The sequence below is a fragment of the Lentinus tigrinus genome, assembly GCF_003813185.1.
Source record: "Lentinus tigrinus ALCF2SS1-7 unplaced genomic scaffold L226scaffold_26, whole genome shotgun sequence".
In the NCBI taxonomy this organism is placed as follows: domain Eukaryota; kingdom Fungi; phylum Basidiomycota; class Agaricomycetes; order Polyporales; family Polyporaceae; genus Lentinus; species Lentinus tigrinus.
In genome coordinates this window covers 213,849-228,527 of record NW_027137935.1, presented here as the reverse complement: position 1 = coordinate 228,527, position 14,679 = coordinate 213,849, and the positions used below count along the sequence as shown (strand labels likewise).

Genomic DNA, 14,679 nt, shown 5'->3' with positions numbered 1-14,679 from the left:
TCAACAGTTGGGCGTACATTGAATCGGGCATCAATCGGTGCTCGAAATTCTTCGAGTGATACGTGAGATGTCCTACTCTTCGATGCAGATTTCACCTGAACACCATTGGTCACCGACGACGCAAGGCCTCCCAGACTGGCGATTCCGAGCCTGAGTTTATGTCCCATTTATGTGGCTTGTTGTCACCGGGGAGCAGACACCATAAGCGATAAGCGACGCCCCACACGGGCGCTTAAGCGACAGTTGAGTTTCGTCCTGACCATGACCATCACCCCTGCATTGTTCGCATTCTGAGCTTCGTCATTGTACCCGGATTCGTGTGACAATACACGGTGGTTGTGTGTTTGATACCTCGAGCTTAGCCTCAACCTGTAAGGCTCACTACCACCACTGTCCTTGCTCAACTATCCCCGAACTTGAACCGACAGCCAACGACCTCGGTCGGATTGCATTGAGCTTTCTATTGAAATCTATTCACTACCCCGCTGTTGAATCAACCACTAGTTAAATTGGACGGCGACACAGTATGGAGGGCAAGATTTCTGTTGTGGAGCTCGACTTCTTCGTCAATAGGTATATTCCACCGCCCGACTCGGACGACATGGAGCCCACGGAGAAGCTCTCGACCCTGAGTTGGACTGGCCCCCTCCGTCCCGAGGATCCTCTCAACGCTATCGCGATGGTGCGTGATCATGTTTGGGCGTCGAGGGTGGTTGCTGGTGGTTGCTTACGACTTGAATGATGGCAATAGGTGAACACCTTCAACTCCTGGATTCAAGACGGGGCTCACAACGAGAACAACGAGGCACCCAGGTGGCCCGGAGCTGGCTACAAAGTCGTCGTGACCGCTCTCAGAGCCGACCCGGCCGATAATTCAAAGCAGCGGGCCGATCTCGCTCTGTACCCTGCGTATGCGGCTCCGGACGAGACCGAACAACCCAAGTGGTCTGCGGTCGAAGTCTTCATCGAATGCAAGCCCGAGTCCACCGAGGACGACCCCTTCGACGAGGAAGACGACCGGTTCCTGCCTTTGTCTGAGAGGCGCAGGGTAAACCTCGGCGAGATCATGTCGTGCGCTTCCGCCGTATTCCAATCGCAACACCGCAAGCATCAGTTCTCCGTCGTTCTGTTTGGAGAGATGGCGCGCATCGTTCGCTGGGACCGCTCGGGCGTCGTCGCTACAGAGAAGTTCAACTACCGTGAAGAGCCCAGCAAGCTCGGCCGGTTCTTCTGGCGCCTTTGCCATATGTCGGCGGCTCAGCGCGGCCATGACAAGACTGTGGAAGAGGTACACACGGACAGTCCCGAGTACAAGAAGGTGATGCTTCCTCGCGCGCAGACTCCCATAGTCCACAAGGCTACCGGAATCGAGCTCGGTCGACACGCACGCCTTCTCTTCGCCGAGTCGCTCCGGACAGCGAAGATGTGCTACAAGATCAATATGCACGACGGCCAGCACGAGCGCTCCTTCCTCGTCGGTGCTCCCCACTTCCTCTCGCCCGAGCTGGCCGGGCGCGGCACCCGCGGATACGTCGCCATCGACTGTTCAGATCCACAGGGCCCGTTCGTCTACCTCAAGGACGCGTGGAGGGTTGACCGCGATGGTCTAGAGCCTGAAGGGAACGTCTTGCAGTACTTGAACAACGAGGGCGTCCAGGGGGTTCCTACCCTCGTTTGTCACGGCGACATCGAGGGCCAGGTGACTGACTCACAAGAGGTGTGGAATATGGTCCATCCGGATAGGCAGGACTGTCCATTGAAGACACACCGTCACTACCGCATCGTCGTCAAGGAGGTCGGACTGTCCATGAGTCGCTTCCGGAATGCAAGAGAATTAGTGTACCTCATTCGTCTCTGCATTGAAGGTACGTTTCATTCACTGTGTTGGTGCTGCTCCCGTCACTGATTATTTGATGCGCTAGTCAGCCCACGGTCGAGCCTACGAGAAAGGAGTCATCCACCGCGATGTCAGCGCGGGTAATGTCCTCATCTGCATCAAGGAGGAAATCGTTGATGGTCGACTCGTTCAGACGCGCACCGGTATGCTCACCGACTGGGAGTTGTCGAAACGCAGGAACTCGCCTGACACCGCACGGCAGCCCGATCGCACCGTACGTCTTTCTGCCGCTTGGAATTGCTGAGGCTAATCTATGATTCTTCAGGGAACTTGGGAGTTCATGTCCGCCTACATCCTCAACAACCGGGACATGGCGCCGCAGATCCCAGACGAACTGGAGGCTTTTGTCCACGTCCTCCTCCACTACGCCATCCGCTTCCTCCCTCATAACTGCAAGGATGTTGGGGAATTTGTCCGCAGCTACTTCCGTGGCTACGTGAAGGACGGAGGCGACTACTTCTGTGGGCTCGCTAAGAGCAAAGCCATGGCGTTGGGCAGGATCGCTCACGCCGGTGACAAAAAGCTCGTCTTCTACTATTCTGACGTAGCTGCGGACGATGCATCTGCGCCCACCGACCATCCCTCGTCATCAGCCGTCAAAGACAAAAACGCGCTCAAACAGCATCCCCTTAACCAACTTCTCGATGCTCTACTCCGCCTTTTCAAGGCTCGTTATGCACTCCTCAGCTTGAGCTCGGAGACAGCTGTCGGTGGCCCTCCGATCCCAGCTCAGAAACCCCGCGCGCCAAGGGATGCGATAGATGCTTGGGCCGCTCAGGATGAAGATGAAGATCAACATAAACGTAAATTTATACCTGCCACCATGGAAGAGGCGGAGAAGTACGCAGAAGCTGCGGCCGAGCTGGAGAGTCATAAGAAGTTCTCTCGTTTAGTCCGTTCGTTCTTCAGGGGGCATTTGATTTGGCCAAGCGACGACAAGGTTCGAGACCAGCAGCGCGAGGATTGGCATCCGGAGAAAGACGACACGTCGACGTTTGCGCTGGAATCGATGACCCTTCCCACTATCCCGGCCACCTCTCAGGACGCTGCATGCACGAGTAAGTCGTCGAGGACTAGCTTGCTGGGTGTGCCGCCGCCAACAGTGGCAAGTGGCACCGGCACCGCCAAGCGATCCAACCGGGATGACGATGAAGACGAAGGCGAAGACGCCCCGCCTCTGAAGCGCAACCGGCCGTAGACCAACAACTTGAAGTCCCGTGCCGGTTTGAGGAGGAAAAATGGCAGAATGGTGCTTGAGTTGGGGTCGTTCGTTCGTAATCATATGTCGCTTGTTACATGTGCTTTGTCTTTGAACACGTTGTACTTACCTCCTCCCACACCATCTACTTATGTCCTTGGGAGTTGTGAGACCGGGACTTGTATGCCGCAAACTCCCTTCCCTGTGCTTTTCCGATACTTTGGCCTGTAAATCAGAAATGCCTCTCATAATCCAACACATGTATGTGTGTCCGAGCCGCAGCTGTCTTTCCGCGTGCGAGCGGAGACTCCGCATGGAACGTCGGACAGTGAGCGCTGGGTGGACCAAGTTCGGCAGGATCGCGCCCCGCTCCTTTTCGCGATCCTCCCCCACAACGCTCGCGAAGACGCGGCTGAGTTCAAATTGCGCTACATATACTCGCCCTCCATGTGGACATCCGCCCGGATCTTCGTCTGTTTTCTTCATCCGCCCCCGGCACATCTCTTGACCTTCCAATCGCGCGGAGCCAAAAAAAATTGCACTAGGCGAGCTGGATATCGCTCACCGGTGAGGTCCTTTCCATATGTCTCGATCACCGCAGTGCCCGCGGTTGCACGCCATACGAACATAGCCTGCTATCATTCAGATTGGTATTTCGTCGGTGTCTGTGCTTGCGGTCCTATTCGCCCAGAGTGTTTCTGACAAACTATTCTTGTCCTGTCAAGCCCAGTCGCCGAGTAAACAAGCTCCGAAGTCCAGGCGGTGAGTCCAACAGCGTCCAAACGTGCGTCGCACAGCATAGTGACGCAATAAGCGATGGTCCTAACCCTAATCTCGGGATAGGGTTCCGGTCCGGCATAAAAATGAATTCAGGAACTTGTCAGGAACGCTGCGTGCAGTCTCGATCGGTCTCGAGGACGGTGCGCATCCTTGTGGTCTGACTCTCTGCTGAGTCTGCTCTCCCCTCTTCACTCCCGACGACGACGACGACGATCCATACATGCCCATATCGTCCAAGCACGCCCCCACCAAGAATGCCCTCGACATCCGTCTTGCAGAGTCCGTCGTCTTCCTCCGCGCCGGAGACGCCACTGGCCGACAGAGGACCATGCAGGCCGACGCTTCCCCTGGCATGGTCCGCGGGTTGCTCGTCTTGACCCTGGCCAAGCCCACGCGCATCACCAGCATCGAGGTCGAGCTCGTAGGGAGAACAGTAACAGCATGGCCCGAAGGTACGCCCTTATCAATCTTACCCCGCATTCCGTTATCTCAATCGTGGCCCAGGCGTTGGTGCGCGCCGCATAGAAATTACAGAAGAACACGACATCTATTCACAGTCGTACGTGTTCTTTCGCGCCGGTCACTCTCCTGGATCGGGCTTCCGTCGCAACCTATCTGTGGGTCCTGGATTGGCACTCGAACATGAGGACGAAGATCATTCGGAGCGGTCGAGTTACGTGCAGCACGATGAGTCAAGAGAACACAGCCGAGGACGTTCCCCTCAACCTCGCGATGCCCCACCCTCCCGACCACACCGTCGTTACATGAGCGTCGACCAGACCCATTTCCAGCGCTCATTCGTTGCACACCACGATAATGGCTATCCTCCCCCCGTGGCGTCCCCGCCGTACTCGCCCACATATTCTCAAGAGGACGCTGTCCATGTTAGTCCAACCGCATCTATCATGCAGCGATCTCCTCTGCCCAGGTACGACGAGTCTCCTGCTCGCAGCCTTGAAGATCTCCGGCGCGCACTAGAGGCCGACCAATATTATAACGGTGAGCTTGTTTTTCTTGTCTGAGCTGAGCACTCGTGCTCACAATACACGTAATACCAGGTCTTGCTCGCTCTCCGTCCAGGCCGGGGCCGGGGCATTCACCATCCGGAGTCTGGTCTCCGCGCGAAATACCGGCCTCTCGGCGAGTTAGCTTCGATGATGATCGCGAGTTCCAAGTCGGAAGCAGCACGTCGCACATTCATCAGGCTGGGCCATCGCAATCGCTGGGGCGTGATGGGCGCACCCCCTCGCGACAGAGAGACGGCGAAGGCGATGATACTTTGCGGGGACGCAAAGGCAAACGACTCTCCTTTGCCAGCGCTTTCTTCGAAGCGATGAAGGATCGAGTGCGGTCACGTTCTCCCATGGTTGAGCAAGCTGGCGATGTGACGCCTCCCCGTGGGCGTACCAGAGACCGAACATCCTTGGACCCCGGAGAGGTTACCCCGTTGAAGGAACGCTCGGCCCTCGGACGTGTCGCCGAGGCAGTTGGCCTCGAAGTGGAGGATGGCCGAGAGCATGGAGACGGGTGGAAGGAGTTCCGGAAAGGTGCGGTACTCGCTTGTCTGTTGTTCTATCGTACCAATAGAAGGTCCTCCAGGCGTGTACACATATCCGGTCTCGTTCACTGTTCCTGCGAATTCCCCGCCAACCTTGCACGTCGACTATGGCTCGGTTACGTGGAAGCTCAAGGCCGTCGTTCACCGTCCTGGCGCGTTCACACAGAAGTTGACAGCGTCGCAAGACATCACAGTGGTCACGACTCCAGGCGAAGACGACACTGAAGAATCGGAGAGTATTGTTGTAGAACGTCAATGGGACACGCAGATGCAGTATCTCATCGTAATTTCCGGACGAAGCTTTGCCATTGGAGGCACGATGCCTGTCACCATCACTTTCATGCCATGGACGAAAATGAAGATCCACCGTATATCCGTATTGATTGAAGGTATGCTTTTGTATCCAGAACTCGCATCGTCGCTTCTGATCACTATGTTACCAGAGCGGGTCGATTACTGCACTGGGTTCAGACGCGTTGCACGGACAGACCCCGTCAACAGGATCTCCCTTCTTGCGCTCAAGTATCCGAAGAAAGATGGCCCTCCCCTCCTCCCTTTGAGCACGGATGATCCAGAAGCTTTCAAGCAATCACCCCTTTACGAGATTCTGAACCCAGACGACGACATCTCTGACGTCGCGTCCAACTTCATGGGGCCGGGTCCCTGGACGATTCGCAAGGATCTTCACTTGCCCAAAACAGAGGGCACACTCCATACGACGAACAAGAACAAGCGGAGCAATATCGCTGTCTCGCACATGCTCAAGGTCATCTTCCGCGTCGAGCGAGGGGACGATAGCGCTATCGACCCACAGACGGGAAAGCGGAAGCTTTTCGATATCGTCGTGCAGACGCCTGTGCATATCCTCTCGGTCAGTCTTTTCAACGCTTCAGATATCGCCAATCCTCATATCTTGCTTGTAGCACCTCTGCAACCCCGAACATACCGCCCTTCCTCCGTACACACAGTTGCCCAACGGGTCCTCTTCGTCCATCTCCCACTCTGCGCATGCGGCGTTGAGTATTGTCTCCGATGGGGACATCTACACACGCCCTCCCATGGCCCTCGACTTTGCCGCAGCTGTCGCACAACGACGATCTGTGTCGACATCCGCGCTTGCGGCACAGGCGTCTTCGACTACAAGCTCCCTTTCCGGACACGGACGGTCCCCAGGAAACCTGAACCTGACGTCTGACCAGTCGGTCGATTCTCTGCCTAGTGCGGAGCAGCCCGTCAGCCCAACTGCGACGGTTATCAGCCCGCCGTTGTCGCGTAGACAGTCGTTCCACGAACTTACGACGCCGGAGTTGTTTGAGCGCCTCATCGCGGGGCAAGAGACCGAGGAGGGGGAGTCGCCGCCGTCGTACGAGGCTTCCGTGGAGGCTGCCCATTCCCCGTTGGTGGTGGTGGGACTGCCGTCTGTCGCGGAACATTGAGCCTTGATGTTACGTCTTTGTCTTCCTCTCCTGGGATCTGTGTTCCGTGGGTCTACATTACGTTGGATTGTCGAGTATAGCAAGTATTGAATCATCTGAACCAGACGATTGTAGCATGCGGACTGCCTACCCTTAGCCTACCCTACTACCATATCATGCGCATATGCTTACCTACCTAATTGACACGCTGTTTGCCTGGTACGCCGTGGTCCGTGGCTCACTACCTCTAGGTCTTGCGTTGATCCATTCAAGTATGGCCCATCCCTTCCGTCCGACACCATCTTGCAACTCTGCCTCGGAATTCCTGTGCCGCCCTGCTTGGTTACGATATGACTAGGATTACTGCTTTATACCGCCGTGGAGCTTTAATCTTCTCGGCGAACTATACCCAACAAGGCGCTCCCGCGGACTCGGACACTTCGAACGTGAGTATCTATAGGATGGTTGCAATGCTCTACGAGTTCTCACGTTTGTAATTGCTACAGGTTGTCAACCGGGACGGGAGGAAGTTCAGGTATATCCCATATCCCTCCTTCACTCCCTTATGGCGAAGTTTCTCATCTGACTCTAGGCTTAGAGTCGCGTACGACACCACTCTGCCCACTCTCAGGTCTGCCGTCGTCGTGGATGACATGTGCATGCACCACCGCGATGGCCGCGGCCGTTCCTCATGTTCATTTGGGTCCGTGCGCGCGTCGGCGACTGTCTGCCGTCTAACCGCGAGCGCAGGCTGTGGCCACGGCTGGGCAGCGACCGGCGAGCCCAGTGGCTCGCGAAGGCGGGGTACCCCGGTATACTCATCACAGCCACGAGAGGAAGAGGACCGGGTATCCGGAGGGTGGGCAGGAGCTTGTCTGCGGTGCAGCAATGGGAGGATTTCCGGGTAGACTGTATCTGTATCAAGCTGTAAACTGTGCTTCTACATGTGATGATATCCAGACGAGTCAAGTTGTATGTAAAGTACAACAACCAAAGATGCACGGGTGTATACCGATCGTCCCGTCGGACATGGAGGACAGATCTACATCTTCGACTTGACCTCACGCAGACGGGCGTGCTGCATGCTTTCGTCTGCATCGCGATCGCGATCGCGTCAGTCCCGTCTAGCCCGAATATCACAATGTGAAAAAGCCACGCACAGTTCGAGTCGTACAGCCGGTCGCCGGGGACAGCGACAATGTGGGACTGCAGCGAAGACGCGTCGACCATCTCGGGGACGACCTCCTTGAGCGTGCGAGCGCCGAGCAGACGCATGTTCATCTCGAACTCATCCTGGGGGCCCCCATCAGCACTCTCTCATAAACGTGATATCAGTGATACCACGATACGTACGTGGAGAATCTGGAGCGCATGGTCAACGCCCTCGGGTCCATACGACGAGAACGCGTACAAGAACGGGCGCCCGACGCCGACCGCCGTCGCTCCAAGCGCAATCGCCTTGAGGACGTCGTTGGCGCGGCGCACGCCGCCGTCGACGAACAGCTGGAACTTGTCGTTGGGGAACTTGAGCCCGCGGCGCGCGCCGAGCTCGCGCACGACCTCGACGAGGATCTCGATGCCCGAGCGCGAGAAGTCGAGCTGCCGCCCGCCGTGGTTCGAGAGCACGACGCCGGCGAGGCCCATGTCGTACGCTTGCAGCGTGTCTTCCCAGCACTGGACGCCCTTGAGGATGAGCGGCACTATGGGGGAGGGTGAGGTGATTGGTAATGGAAGTGGGTGATGGCTGGCTTCTGCTTACTCTTCGTAATGCTCTGGAACCAAGGGATATCCTTCCAGTCCAGCCCGGGGTCGATGAACGACTGCAACCTTGTGAATGAGCCAGATAAGAAGTTACTGAGCGGTTCGCACTTACGCTTATAGCACGCGCAGCACCCTGCGATCGGTCGACCTTGTCTTCTTGGTTGTTCCCAGTCACCTCAGCGGGGTCCTCCGCCTCGAACTTCTGCCGCATATCCTTCTCGCGGCGACCAAGTTGCGGCGCATCGACGGTGATAAACAGTGCCTTGATGCCACGCTTCTCCGCGTGCTGCACGAACTTCTTGGTGATCGACCGGTCCTTGTTGACGTATAGCTGCAAGAACTGGACCTGGCCCGGCTGCGCAGCGTCGACGAGCTCGTCGAAGGCGCAAGAGGCGAGGGTCGGGATCTACTGTGTCTTCAGCACGCGCCAACGACGAGGCGCGATATGTGCTCACCATCTGGATGACACCGTGCTTAGCAGCGGCCTTCGTGAGGTTAAGCTCGCCATCAGGGTGTCCGAGCTTGCCTAGCGCAGTAGCAGTCTGGCAGATGGTCAGCGCCCATGCATTGTGAGGAATTCAAATGACATGCGACATACGATGTACAAAGGCATCTTGGACGGGTGGCCGAGGATAGTCGTCGACCACTCCACGTTCGTGACGTCACGCAGGATGCGCGGTCGCCACCATAACCTGTGGTATGCGGCATGGTTCTCCCGGTTCGTGATCTCGTCGTCTGCGGCCGAGCTGTAGTACGCCCACGCCTTCTCCGGCATGACGACTCGCGCGATAGCCTTGAAGCACCTCCGGTCAGCAAGCATGAGGGCGGATAGCCGGTTGGGGGACATACCTCGAAGTCGTGGAGGTTCAGAATCTCCGACAGCGGCGGGCGGTTGGCTATGCGTTCCAAGCGCTCCTTCTCCTGGTCCGTCACCTCGACCTCGACCTTCAGAACGGTTCCAGGGTCGACATCGCCTAGGCTATAATGCAGTTTCAGTCAAGAGTCCAGGCAATATTACTGTGAGACACGAGATGCGTTCGCTTCGACGAATCAGGGTGTTAGCATGGTGGAAGCAAAAGTCCGCCGACCAACCCGACGCGTGCGTAAGCTGTGAACGCGTTCGACGTACGCAAACAACGAATCACTCCTCATCAGAGCGCTCCAGCCGTGTACAACCCCACGATCATGGAGGTGTTGCCACTTGGCAATCACTGCTCTCATAAGAGAAGCAGTACTCCGCTGCCAGGTCAAGTGAGGCGGGTAATGATCCACCTTCTTTGAGCAACACGGCGCAGGTACTAGAGAGCGGGACAAGCAAGTAATAGAGAGCGTAAAGCCGAGCAGTACTTCCACGACCACTACTACCCTTCTGACGCACTGCACGACAGGGTCGCCGATGTCATGGCTAGTAAGAGAACGGGACGAGCCGAAGACAAACCTGCATCTGCGACAGTCCTCGTAAGGTCTGTCCCAGATACACAAAGCGAGAAAGTACGGGGAGCTTCATGCTCGTAACTTTCCCTCACGCCATAGTGAAACGAGGGTGTTCGTCGTGGGCGAGATAAGAGAAGGACGCGACGGAGAGTGCGATGATTCTTGCACAAGAGAGTAGCTCAACTGGCATCTATGCAGTGTCCTAGACGAACAGGCGGCACTGATGCGTGCTGGGTAAGCCACCGTCTGGGTGCAGAAGCGTCCACGGATGACATAAACCCAACAACACGAGGACGAACAAACGAAAGGGGTGTAATCATTCGGTGAGATGGAGAAAGGAAGTACTAACTGCTTTTCTGGAGGTAGGTGCGTCTTGATAGCATCGGGAGGATGAATGGGGTCGTACTCCGCCCTGGCAGACGACGGCAGTCAGCTATGTTGAAAGATCCATTCGCATTGCGGAGTATCTCACGTAGCATCCTTGCCAGCGTACTTGAGGATGATTCTGCTGCCACCGGGGTGGTCTAACCGCAACATAAGTTTGGATGCGTTATGTATTCAGCGATGCCAAATGTCTGCTCACCGTCCAGGAAATCTGTCACGTCATACACTTTCCCTGCACTCCACAGTAAGCATCTGTTTCCACAGAACTTGCCCCCTCCCTCCGACCTCCAAAGTTTCACTGTGAAGACCTGCGAAAGATCACTCACCATGGACGATAATCCAACAACTTTCGCGAGAGTTGTGCTGAGCGACCTCCTTCCCGGAGATGAGCTTACCAGAGCCAGCCATAAGCGATACAAGAAGAGCGGGAGAGTCCTCAAGAGGTGGTGGTGGTGGTCAAGACAAGAGCAGGATGACGGGCAAGTCTGAACAAGAGGCAGGAGGGAGTACTTACGACATACGGAAGCACTGTGGGGATCGGCCCGGGTTTGCCGGCGGAGGAAACGGACCTCCGAGCCGAACGGAAAGGGAGTCCGCTTGCTTATGTTCTTAGTGGACTTTTGATTGTCCAATCGAAAGCACTCCGTTATCGAAATGAACACGGGTCAACAGAATAACCATCCACTGTAGTTTACAATACACGTAACACGACAGGCACTGGTTCCTCGTGAACAACTCACTCAGCGTGAACACTACATAGCACGTCGCTTATAAGCGACACGCAGATCACGCAAGACACGAAACGTGCCAAGTGAGAGTGAAATTGCAGACATGTGTTGGTCGGAAGAGAGGAGCTAACAGTCCACCATCCGACCATTTCCACTGGGGATGTCGATGTCAAGCATGAAGCACTGTGATGGGTATAATGGGTAGAAAGACAGACAGAACATAACTTCGAGCAATATATAAATAGTGATTCCCGATTCAAGCTCGGCTGCTCCCTTTGTCCCTCCTCGAACCCACCCCACTGTTCTGCAGACGGCTGCGCTTCGCAGACGGCGGGGCGTATTCGTCGTCTTCTCCATCGTGATCCCGGTTGAATCGCTTGCCACTGGAACCGCTCGCTGTCGGCGGCGGTACACCCAGCGACATAGTCCTCCCCGACCGAGTGCGTGCGGCGATCTGAGAGGCGGTGGGTATAGTGGGAGGGGTCATCGATTCCAGCGCAGACGTCGACTTGTCTTCTTCCTTCGGATGCATATCCTCGCCCAGCTGGTCTTGAACCTTGTCGTTGTTGGGCCAAATATATCTGAGGACGAATGAACCGACCAAGTCGTAGAACGTCTCATGACTATTCAGCTTAGCCGCATATTTCTTGTAGGACTCGGAGTTCGGCTCTGCAGAAGAGGACTTCCCCACCTCTTCCACGGTGGCACGGATGGACCCATTTTTGTTGTAACCCTTAGCGAACATAGCTTCTATCGCGTCCGTTGGAGAGTGCAGTTGCTGAGCTGCGATCGGAGGGCCACCGGCGGGAAGTTTGAGGAGAGCATAACGAGCCTTGAAACACTGGAGCAGAGCATCGAGAAGTTGGGTGAGGGGATGCTGTTTGAGCGCGTCTTTGTCTTCGACGGCTGATGACGAGGGATGGTCGGTGGGCGCAGATGCATCGTCCGCAGCTACGTCAGAATAGTAGAAGACGAGCTTTTTGTCACCGGCGAGATTGATCCTGCCTATCCCCATAGCTTCCCTCTTAGCTAGCCCACAGAAGTAGTCGCCTCCGTCCTTCACGTAGCCACGGAAGTAGCTGCGGATAAATTCCCCAACATCCTTGCAGTTATGACGGAGGAAACGGATGGCGTAGTAGAGGAGGACGTGGACGAAAGCCTCCAGTTCGTCTGGGAGCTCAATCGCCATGTCCGGGTTGTTGAGGATGTAGGCGGACATGAACTCCCAAGTTCCCTGCGAAATCCTAGCTTAGTCTCAAAACTCTTGATTGGTAGAACCACGTACGATGCGACCCGGCTGGTGCGCGGTTCCAGGCACATTTGTGCGTTTCGACAACTCCCAGTCGGTGAGCATACCAGTGCGCTTCTGAACCAGTCGACCATCGACGATTTCCTCCTTGATGCAGATGAGGACATTACCTGCGCTGACATCGCGGTGGAGTACACCTTTCTCGTAGGCTCGACCGTGGGCTAATAGGAAAAGTGTACAGTGAGTGACGGAACCAAGAAAAACACAGGGAAGCGTACCTTCGATGCAGGTAGCAATGAGGAAGACCAATTCCTCCGCGTTCCGGAAACAACTCATGGATAGGCCGACCTCCTTCACGACGATGCGGTAGTGACGGTGCACCTTCAATGGACATTCCTCCCTGTCTGGATGGACCGTCTTCCACACCTCTTGCGAGTTAGTCACCTGGCCCTCGATGTCGCCGTGACAAACGAGGGTAGGAACCCCCTGGACGCCCTCTTTGTTCAAGTACTGCAAGACGTTCCCTTCAGGCTCTAGACCATCACGGTCAACCCTCCACGCGTCCTTGATGTAGACGAACGGGCCCTTTGGGTCTGAACAGTCGATCGCAACGTATCCGCGAGTGCCGCGCCCAGCCAGCTCAGTTGAGAGGAAGTGAGGAGCGCCGACAAGGAAGGACCGCTCGCCCCCGCCGTCGGGCACTTTGATCTTGTAGCACATCTTCGTGTTCTTGAGTGACTCGGCGAAGAGAAGACGCGCGTGTTGCCCGAGCTCGATTCCGGTAGCCTCGTCGACTATGGATTTCTCCGCGCGAAGCATCATCAACTCGTACTCGACGGTGTCCGTGTGTATCTCTTTCACAGTGGTGTCATGGCCGCGCTGAGCCGCCGACATATGGCAAAGGCGCCAGAAGAAACGACTGAGCTTGCTGGGCTCTTCACGGTAGTTGAACTTCTCTGTAGCGACGACGCCCGAGCGGTCCCAGTGGATGATTCGGGCCATATCCCCAAGCAGAACGACGGAGAACTGATGCTTGCGGTGTTGTGATTGGAAAATGGTAGAAGCGTACAACATGATCTGGCAGAAGTTTCTTCTGCGCCTCTCGGACGAAGGCAGGAAATTGTCAGCTTTGTCGTCAAATGGATCGTCCTGGGTCGGCTCAGGCTTGCAATCGATGAAGACCTCGACCGCAGACCAGTTGGGCTGTTCTGTTTGGTCCGGAGCCGCGTGCGTGGGGTACAGAGCGAGATCGGCCCGCTGTTTGGTTTCGTCGGCCGAGTCGTCCCTGCCAGTGGTCACAACCACCTTGTAGGAGTCGACTCCGGGACACGGGGCTGCTTCGGCATCCTCGCTTGTGATCCAGGTGTTGAAGGTGTTGATCTATTGTTCGTCGTGTAAGCAACGGCCAGCAACCACCGACGACACCCGAGCATTGACACGCACCATGGCTTTAGAGTTGAGAGCATCTTCGAGCGTGGGGGGACCAGTCCATTGCAGAGTCGAAAGTATCTCCGTTGGCTCCTTCTTGGGCGGAGATGGAATATATCTATCGAAGAATAGATCGACGTCCACGATGGAGATCTTGCCCGCCATGCTGAGTCGCTTTCCTTCGTTGGTTCGGGATAGTTGATAGTCAGCACAGTGGTGGTAGGAGGAGGAGGCAGATTTACCGATTGACGCTCAGTTGAGACATCAATAAGCAACCACCGATTGTCGCACCAATCCGGGCCCAATGGACGAGGCTGACGCAAGTGGAGATGACAATGGTGGTGGTTGGGACAAAGCACGAGTAAATAAACGCTCGTGTGCTCACGTTCCTCGCCGTCTTTGGGCACCCCAAGGTACCGCCATCGGGGGAAGCCACCGACGAGAACTCAATCTCGATGTATAACATAGAGAGCATCGTGTATTGTGATACGTATGATGGGTAGAAAGATAGACAGAATGTAACTTCGAGCAATATAGTACAAACAGTGATTCCCGATTCAAGGACGGCTCCTCCCCTTCCCCCTCCTCGAACCCGCCCCACTGTTCTGCCCCCGGGTGCGCTTCGCAGACGGCGGGGCGTATTCGTCGTCGTCTCCATCGTGGTCACGGTTGAATCGCTTGCCACTGGAACCGCTCGCTGTCGGCGGCGGCATACCCAGCGACCTAGTCCTCGCCGACCGAGTGCGTGCGGTGATCAGAGAGGCGGTGGGTATAGTGGGAAGGGTCATCGATTCCAGCGCAGACGTCGACTTGTCTTCTTCCTTCGGATGCGAATCCTCGCCCAGCT

General features: G+C 56.1%; 4 protein-coding genes across 4 annotated transcripts; 2 read left to right on the top strand and 2 right to left on the bottom strand.

Annotated features, from left to right (window-relative positions):
* Positions 1-526: 526 nt before the first annotated feature.
* On the top strand, positions 527-3,095 carry L226DRAFT_525038 (uncharacterized protein; the record flags this gene model as incomplete). Its single annotated transcript, XM_067678933.1, has 4 exons — positions 527-682; positions 752-1,865; positions 1,927-2,111; positions 2,163-3,095. 4 exons carry the CDS (start codon positions 527-529, stop codon positions 3,093-3,095), a joined length of 2,388 nt encoding a protein of 795 aa, XP_067532477.1.
* A 1,000-nt stretch (positions 3,096-4,095) lies between these two features.
* Positions 4,096-6,869, top strand: L226DRAFT_467893 (uncharacterized protein; the record flags this gene model as incomplete). The annotated part of the gene is made up of 6 exons (XM_067676097.1): positions 4,096-4,327; positions 4,380-4,874; positions 4,934-5,422; positions 5,475-5,822; positions 5,877-6,304; positions 6,357-6,869. The coding sequence occupies 6 exons, from the start codon at positions 4,096-4,098 to the stop codon at positions 6,867-6,869; spliced, it is 2,505 nt and encodes an 834-aa protein (XP_067532476.1).
* An 854-nt stretch (positions 6,870-7,723) lies between these two features.
* L226DRAFT_554274 (uncharacterized protein) lies at positions 7,724-10,908 on the bottom strand. Its single transcript, XM_067682986.1, has 12 exons — positions 10,754-10,908; positions 10,627-10,659; positions 10,516-10,567; positions 10,393-10,455; positions 9,459-9,588; positions 9,208-9,402; positions 9,065-9,151; positions 8,722-9,015; positions 8,608-8,668; positions 8,202-8,548; positions 8,009-8,141; positions 7,724-7,940 (listed from the first exon to the last, which is right to left on the bottom strand). The coding sequence occupies exons 1-12, from the start codon at positions 10,833-10,835 to the stop codon at positions 7,891-7,893; spliced, it is 1,527 nt and encodes a 508-aa protein (XP_067532475.1). The 5' UTR covers positions 10,836-10,908; the 3' UTR covers positions 7,724-7,890.
* Positions 10,909-11,335: 427 nt separating this feature from the next.
* On the bottom strand, positions 11,336-14,179 carry L226DRAFT_490916 (uncharacterized protein). Its single transcript, XM_067677333.1, has 5 exons — positions 14,075-14,179; positions 13,848-14,011; positions 12,683-13,784; positions 12,441-12,625; positions 11,336-12,389 (listed from the first exon to the last, which is right to left on the bottom strand). The coding sequence occupies exons 2-5, from the start codon at positions 13,995-13,997 to the stop codon at positions 11,412-11,414; spliced, it is 2,415 nt and encodes an 804-aa protein (XP_067532474.1). The 5' UTR covers positions 13,998-14,011; positions 14,075-14,179; the 3' UTR covers positions 11,336-11,411.
* Between the last annotated feature and the right edge of the window lie 500 nt (positions 14,180-14,679).

Bases quoted from the DNA above. Each gene is read 5' to 3' on its own strand.
- L226DRAFT_554274 (XM_067682986.1), bottom strand. From the start codon at position 10,835: ATGGCTGGCTCTGGTAAGCTCATCTCCGGGAAGGAGGTCGCTCAGCAC. The intron at 10,568-10,626 runs GTGAGCAGACAT...TGTTGCGGTTAG, and splicing joins CGTGACAGATTTCCTGGACG to ACCACCCCGGTGGCAGCAGA. The intron at 7,941-8,008 runs GTGCGTGGCTTT...ATCGCGATGCAG, and splicing joins CCGGCTGTACGACTCGAACT to ACGAAAGCATGCAGCACGCC.
- L226DRAFT_490916 (XM_067677333.1), bottom strand. From the start codon at position 13,997: ATGGCGGGCAAGATCTCCATCGTGGACGTCGATCTATTCTTCGATAGA. The intron at 13,785-13,847 runs GTGCGTGTCAAT...GACGAACAATAG, and splicing joins CTCTCAACTCTAAAGCCATG to ATCAACACCTTCAACACCTG. The intron at 12,626-12,682 runs GTACGCTTCCCT...TTTTCCTATTAG, and splicing joins CATTGCTACCTGCATCGAAG to CCCACGGTCGAGCCTACGAG.